The 8,289-nt window shown below is 36.6% G+C and overlaps 1 protein-coding gene across 1 annotated transcript; it reads left to right on the top strand.

Annotated features, from left to right (window-relative positions):
* Positions 1-5,500: 5,500 nt before the first annotated feature.
* On the top strand, positions 5,501-6,442 carry LOC141816003 (uncharacterized). The gene is made up of 3 exons (XM_074703846.1): positions 5,501-5,878; positions 5,973-6,050; positions 6,222-6,442. The coding sequence occupies exons 1-3, from the start codon at positions 5,678-5,680 to the stop codon at positions 6,270-6,272; spliced, it is 330 nt and encodes a 109-aa protein (XP_074559947.1). The 5' UTR covers positions 5,501-5,677; the 3' UTR covers positions 6,273-6,442.
* Positions 6,443-8,289: the final 1,847 nt, after the last annotated feature.

Genomic DNA, 8,289 nt, shown 5'->3' with positions numbered 1-8,289 from the left:
GTTAAATTTTAAAAAGTCATAACTATTAAAAAAATTAAATAGAAATAAAAAGAAGTGGATGAAGAATATTCCATTGTGCATGAGTTTTAGTCCCATATTTGGGGTCTCATGGCTTTATTGTTAATTTAAATTACATCACATGCATTTACATTGAGAACATATGCATCAGAAGAGGCTCTCTCTCATATGTGGATGTGTAGGAGGTGCAAATCTGGATTTTACTGACCCAAGTTGTTGACTTGTATGCAAGCATGACCCAAATTGTACTATAAGAATTATCTAAAGCAAAAGTGATCAATTGATATGCAAAGCATAGTGAAAATGACAAGGTTATCCTTTTAACACGTTGAAAGAAGCAACGAGCTACTCAGCCTAATCCATAGTGTGTCATTGACATATGGTAAGAATAAGTACTTAAATCACTTTTGTCGATGATAATACAAAATATTATTCTGTGTATCTTCTCAAAAGTAAAGATGAAGCTATAGAGAAATTTATTCTCTATAAAAATGAAGTTGAAATCCAACTTAATAAAACGATTAAGATGGTTTGAAGTGACCGAGGTGGTGAATATATATCATTATTTGTTGAGTTGTGTGTTGAACACGGGATCAAACATGAAACAACAACTCCCTATACTTCTCGATAAAGAAGCAACGAGCTACTCAGCCTAATCCACATCGACGTGTGTGATCTAAAGGGTACACCGACACATGGTGATAATAAGTACTTCATCACTTTTGTCGATGATAACACAAAATATTATTCTGTGTATCTTTTCAAAAGTAAGGATGAAGCTATAGAAAAATTTATTCTCTATAAAAATGAAGTTGAAACTCAACTTAATAAAACGATTAAGGTGGTTTAAAGTGATCGAGGTGGTGAATATGTATCATTATTTGTTGAGTTGTGTGTTGAACACGGGATTAGACACGAAACGACAACTCCCTATACTCCTCGGTAAAATGATATTGTTGAGCGAAAGAATCGTACTTTGAAAGAGATAACGAATGCTCTTTTATTGAACTTTGGACTACCAGAGCACATGTGGGGGAAGCTGTGTTGACAACTAATTATCATTTGAATAAGGTGCCCCAAAAAAACATTATAAAAGCCCTAATGAGTTGTGGAACGGAAGACAATAATCCTACGAATACTTGTAATGTAGGGGTGTCTAACTAAAGTTTTGGTACCTAATTCGAAAAGGATTAAGGTATGATCAAAAATTGTTAGGATTGTATATTTATTAGATATACACGTAACAATAGTATCTATAGATTCTTTGTGTATCAATCTCAAATATCGGAGATACATAAGAACTCGATTATTGAATCTTAAAATATCTTATTCTTTGAACATGTATTTCCATATAAAATCCAAGAGGATGTTAGCTCCTTAAAATAGACACATGAAACACAAGAAGAAGATAAACCCGTTGAAGTTAAGCTCAGACGAAGTAAAAGAGCTCGAATGGAAAAATCCTTCGGAACAAATTTTATCACTTTCATGTTAGAAAGTGATCCCCAAAGTTACTTAGAAGTAGTAAGCTCTTTTGAGGGATCCTAATGGAAAGAGGCAACTGCATCTGAAATTGACTCTATCTTGCAAAATCACATTTAAAAACTTATGGATCTTCCTTAGGGAAGTAAACTACTAGGATGCAAGTGGATTTTCAAGAAGAAGATGAAATCAGATGACACGATTGATAAGTACAAAGCCAGATTGGTAATTAAAAGTTACCAACAATGAGAATGTCTTGATTACTTTGATATGTATTCTCCAATATCAAGAATAACTTTCATTAGAGTATTATTGACGATAATTGCTCTATGGAATCTGGAAATGCATCAGATGAATGTAAAGATAGTCTTTCTAAACAGGGATTTAGAAGAGAAAATTTACATAAAACAATCTAAAGAGTTTTCTGTGCCAGGGTAGAAAAATAAAGGTTATAATAGATTGGTGAAGTTGCTATATGTCTTGAAATAAATACCAAAGTAGTGACATGAGAAATTTGATAATGCCAAGAAGGAAAGTGGATTTAAGATTAGTGAATGTGATAATGTGTTTACATGAAAGTCATATAGAATAACTATATCATCTTGTGTCTATATCTAGATGGCAGACTTATCATTGAGAGTAATGATAAGATAATCAAATACATTAAAGATATGTTGTATTCAAGATTTTATTATGAAAGATATAAGCCTAGCTAATGTGATTATAAGAATTAAGATTCTTAGAATATCAGAAGGACTTATTCTAAGTCAGTCACATTATGTGGATAAAATTCTTGAGAGATTCATCATGGGTGATACTGCGTTGGCACAGACTTAGATAAATATGAGTCAACATATATCAAAAAATTGAGAGAATATCTCTCAGATAGAGTACTTTAAGATGATTGAAAGTCTGATATACCTGATAAATTATACACGACGACCAGACTTAGCCTACATAATGAGTAAACTAAGTAGATACACGAGTACTCCCGGTGTTAAGCACTGAAAGGGATAATGAGAGTGTTAAGGTACTTGAGGTATACTTGTAATTATGGAATACACTATATGAGATATCCTACTATGATCGAAGGATACAAAGATATGAATTGAATATCTAACATAAAAGATTCTAAGTCTACGAGTATATATGCATTCTTTTTGAAAGGCGCATTTTGTAGAAATCTTCTAAGCAACCCATAATAACTAGATCCACGATGCAATCTGAATTTGTAACTCTTGACAAATGTGGTGAAGAGGTTGAATGACTACGATAATTCTTAGAAGATGTTCTGGGCGAAACCTGTGCTAGCAATATACATACATTGCGATAGTCAATCGACAATTAGTCGGACACAAAGCATCTATATAATGATAAATCTAGACATATATGTCATAGACACAATACCATTAGGCAACTACTCTCAACGGGAGTTATCACGGTTGACTATATAAAGTCAAAGGATAACCTAGCGGATCCACTAACTAAAAAGTTAAATAGAGAGTTAGTTGCAAGCTCATTGCGAGGGATGCGATCGATGTTAATAAAGAATGTTAGTGCAAATGAAATCCAATCTATGCATGCTAAAGATCTCAAGAACTAAGTTTAAAGGGACAACCTAACTACATCGACTAAGTAGCTCACTATGAGGGAATAACCCAATGGATCAGTGAAAGGATGGAAGTTAGACATACGACATTTAATAATCCAGTAGAGTAATGTGGAGTACTCTTGAGAAATCATCCATGTGAGAAAGAAGTAGAGCCACTTCAAAGAGAATTGGAGGCACAATTACATAGAACCAAACTTGTTCATGGCTAAAAATGAACACACTAATAAAAACTTAGTTGTATCCGAGAGAGTCCTGGGTGAGATATGTTAATGTTTACATAGATGATAGAATAATTCAAGATATATAAATATGCGACGTGATTGTATATAAATTAAATTGTCTTGATACAATTGCCTTCTTCGTCAATGTCCTTCATCGTCCTCGTCGCATTGGTTGAACTAAGTGCATGCCCAGAGTGCAACGGAGGCACACGTGTAGCAGGCAATGAGTAGATATGCGACGTGCAGACAATGGACCGGCAATGGATGTGTAATAAATTGACAATAGGCATTCGGTGCATTGTATATACGTGTAAAAATCTTCTTTACAAGATTTTGAAAGATAACATCTATTGATCGAAGATTTTGAGGTAAAGAAAGTTTTTCATCGACCGAAGTCGATAGAGAGATTTTTGACCATTTTTTTGGTCCTACGAAATGTTATTAAGGTGATTTAATTTTCTCTCATTTAATATTAACTGTATATTTTTTATGCTATTATTAATATATTATGTAAATTAAATTAAGCTCACGTGATTGAGGGTCTTAAAATTATTGATTGAATTTAATCAACCGTTCAGATACTCTCAGGTCAATCACCACCGTCCATACATTAGGCGGACTATTCGCAGGATACTGGCAGATGCATCAGAATAAGCTCAACGGCGGAGATCCAGGATCTGTTAATGAACGGTGGATCTTGATTCGTTTGGTACAATCCTATGGACACACATCGAATTGCTATGTTAACTAGAACAAGGTCTAGTTTTTTAATTCCGTAAACGCCCTCTACTTTCATTTATTGACAGCACAATCCTTCGTCTAGGGAGGACATTTTGGGTTATTAACGCCAATGAGTAGGGGTAATATAGTCAATTTGAAATTCCCCAAACCACTATTTTAACCCTTTTCTTCTTCATTCCCTTCCTCGCTTGCTTCCTCTTTCCTCCTCCCTCGCTCGGTTGTTCTGTTCCACCGCATTCCTCCCGATTCACTTCATCTCCTTCCTCAAGCCCTTTCTGCATAATCTTCGGTCAAAGAGGACAAGAAAGAAAAGGTCTTTGATTGTTTCGATTGATATGCAAATCATGAGAAGATCGTTCGATCTGTAGAAGGAGCTACGTGTTGAATCCCTGGTACCATTTCCTTTCAACAAATTGTTTTCGATATGGTTTTGATGTTATCTAGGGAAGGATCGATGGCGGAAAATGGATTGACCAATTCTAGTTCACATTATTTTCTTATTTTGATATGGATAGTGTTTTGCCCTTTTATGGTGGGATTGATATGGTTTGTTTTCCTTTTGATCTCGGTAGTTTTTTTCGTACTGTTTTTCGCCCCTTTCTCCTCTTCTGTAGTAATTTTCTTCTTTGAAATGGCCGAACTTTTCTTCTTGAATCATGTATTTATGAGATCAGCTTGTCGCAAGTCGTTGGTGACATTTACTAGTTTTTTTCTTCTCATGATTGAATTTGAAGAACACACTTGGCTTATAGAAATTGGGGATCTTCAAGTTCGTAAACAGAATTACTTTTGCTTCTAATATGATCTTTTTGAAGTTGTCCAGTCTTTGATCTTCTCACCATGCTTAGTCTTCTCTTCCTTGTATCAAATTGCTTATAACATTTTCTAGCGCACCTGGTTCTATATAAGATACATTGTTTTCATGTATCCCATAAAAAAAATCAACATTTGCTGGATAATGCAAGTTTTGATTTTGTTTGATACCATTCCTGAGTGTTTTTCTTCCTTGTCCGCTCAAAGATCATATTTTAATATTGCCAAATCTCTCGTTCTCTTTACCCGTGATATGATTTACCGAGATTTGAACCAGTTGCTCATTTCAATTTCACTTTGTCGATGTAGATTACATAAAATGAGCTTCGATATCTTTCCACTCAGCAACGGAAGGAAGCCCTTCTTTAGACCATGGGAAGAGAAGGTCACCAACGACGGCGATAACCATCGCAAGGCCCATCCATGACAGCGAAATCTGCACCAATTATTTTTCTCTTATTTTCTTAACCCTCTCTTGAATATTTTCACTTCATTGAATTTATATTTTTTTGAAAAAAGAAATTATTCGTGTTTTAATTATTGTGGTTTGAACAATTTCATGATTTTTTTACTTTCTATTTCTGGTCATGAATCGTTACGACCACTTCTTATTTCCTTTCCATTTATAGCATATCCACGCTACAATTCATCCCCACCTCATTTTTTACCATTTATAGATCTCCGAAATAACCCCCCTTTCTTACCATGATCAAGACCTCGACGGCCCACCACGATCCGAGAAGCGACCACCGCCATTCCCACCGAGGAAGCCACCGTCTCCGACGTCCCAATGAACGCCTCCCCTGAACTCGACAAGGACTTCGACACCGCCCCGATCGAAGAGAAGCTGAGCCTGGATCAATCGGAGTGGCCCAAGATCTGCATCTCCCTCTCCCGGAAGGAGAAGGAAGACGACTTCCTCGCCATGAGAGGCAGCAAGCTTCCCCAGAGGCCCAAAAGGAGAGCCAAGTACATAGACAAGTCTCTCCAAGTATCGATCTCAAACTAGATTTCCTTTTCTTCATTTTTTTTTTGTTCTGAATGTTCAGATCTAGAAATAAGGCACCGCTTCTGTGTGATTGCAGTACTGTTTCCCCGGAATGTGGTTGTCAGATTTGACGAGAGGAAGATACGACGTTAGGGAGAAAAGGTGCAACAAGAAGGTAATAATTAATTAAATCACGAAGTTTGACTCGATTTTTTATTCTTTAGTAATTTTCGTCTCGTAATCTGTTTGTTTCGCGTGGTTTTGTGAGATCGAAGTTTGCATTCTTTATTTTATTTTATTGAATTTAAATTTCTAAAATTTGATTTATGGATTTAATTTTACGCAGAGGCGTATGGGATTGAAGGGGATGGAAAGCCTCGAGAGCGATTCTGAGTGATCTTGGTGTTGCTTACTCTGTTATTATTATTACCATTTTATTTTAGTTTTTCTCAATTGTGGGAGGAATTTGTTTATCCTTAAATATTTTCCTTGCTATCAAGTTGGAATTCTTGTTTTAGTGAGGAAAATTATATTCTTTTTTATTACCTCTGATACTAGAAGTTGTATATTTTGTATGTTTTTTTTAATTTCATCGATTCTATTTTATTTTCCTTTTACAAATTATACCCTTAGGATACGTATGATTCAAGTTATCATACATAACATACTCTAAACATTAACAAAATGATGAGGTGAAAATGTTTCAAGTCTAATGAAATTTCATCACCACTTCATATTTTGAGCATATTATTATAGTCAAATAGAGATACAAGTAGCCCTTGGGATTATGATGCAATGGTAAGAAATGAGATAAGTTTCTTAAGTAATGAGGGCTCGAATCTCACCCATGGCATATGACGTTGGACTACTCGTCAGATCCTGTCTGAACTTCTTGATTTACCCTAGTGGTCGGGGTGAAAAATTTTTCGTGGTACCAACTTGGTCACCTCTAAGATTAATTGGATGGTAAGAGTTTGAATGAGTTTTCAAACTTAGCTGAGGTGGGCATACAGGACTAGTCTCTTGAAGGTGAATTTGGCTTGCTTAAGTTGGATATTGTTTTTGTTTGTGGTCGTTCTCTCTACATATGATAATTGATCAGTTTCTTTATTAACTATTGTACTCCCAAATCCTACTCTATTATTGAATGAAACCTTCAATTGAATAAAGAGAAATTGAACATTCCATCAAGCCTCTCCAATGTACATTAACATTCTTAAATAATTGCATGGCCCATCCAGGTTGTCACCCAGGTACCCGCGGTTCAATCCCCAGCTACGAGGTATTTGCAAGAATTTTCCTCCAAATGGGGATTGCAATCAAAGGATGCTGGACATCTGGGTTGGCCGCTGCGTGCGCTTCCCGATTTACTTTGGTGGCCTGTGGGAAACTTCCGTGGGATCGGGCCGGTCTAGATCCGACCACAGGCCGGGTCCAGCCCGGACCCGGCCCGGATCAACGTTGACCCAGTTAGCTAGGCCGAACCGGAACCGTGCCGGGCCGGTTCCGATTCAAGAGGGTGTGAAACCGGCGGCCCGCCGGTTCAAAATTTTATTTTATTTTTTCATTTTCCCGTTGGAACAAGAGCCGAGAAAAGAATCCAAGGAATGCAACTTTCAGAAGACGAAGTCGAAGAATTTAATATTGAAGGAATGAATATAACGGGAGGAACGGGAGGAAATGGGAGTGAGTGATGTAAAAGGGTGAAAATATAAAAGAACTATGTGGGTTTTGATTCCCCTATACCCTAAGGGGATACGTAGGCAACTTAATAAGTGCAAGCCTTTTTTTAATAAATTTTAAAATTTTTAATATAATAATCTCGAATCGTCGCAAACCGTGAATCGAACCGTGAACCGGCGGTTCCGAACCGTAACCATCTTGGGCGGTTAAGGTTAAGGGTCGACTTGCCATGAATCGTCGAACCGGCGGTTCCGAACCGTCGAACCGGCGGTTCCGAACCGTCGAACTGTCGGTTCTGAACCGTAGTCGGATCTAGACCGGTCACCCCGGAATTGAATCAATACAACTAACTGAGATTATCAATTTTTTTACAATGTTTTTTAAATTTCACTTAAATCCAACACTCATTTATACAAGTTTGAATTAATATAGTTAGTCATAAAATGTCTCTTAAGCCCATAAAGCTTCCAATGAAGAATAATCAGTCTTAGTTGGCCCTATTGGGCCCCTCTGGACAAAACCCACCTCAGGTTTAATGTAGTAGTCGGATTCTGAAGCCCCAATGAAGACTACTTCAATCGAGCAAATCCTTACTCCATCCGCCCCATCTAAGTCTAACACACATAGTGATTATGCATTTAACCAAACTCGTGTTTGTCAACACTCAACTCAATAAGACTACAAAGAATGACCCAAAATACTTAAATTATATATGCTTGGATGACTAGAAA

This window comes from Curcuma longa, chromosome 2 (genome assembly GCF_044706935.1).
Source record: "Curcuma longa cultivar G26 ecotype Majalengka, Jawa Barat chromosome 2, ITB_CL_G26_1.1, whole genome shotgun sequence".
NCBI classification, from domain to species: domain Eukaryota; kingdom Viridiplantae; phylum Streptophyta; class Magnoliopsida; order Zingiberales; family Zingiberaceae; genus Curcuma; species Curcuma longa.
The sequence above is the reverse complement of the archived record's forward strand: the minus strand, read 5'-3'. Positions and strand labels throughout refer to the sequence as shown.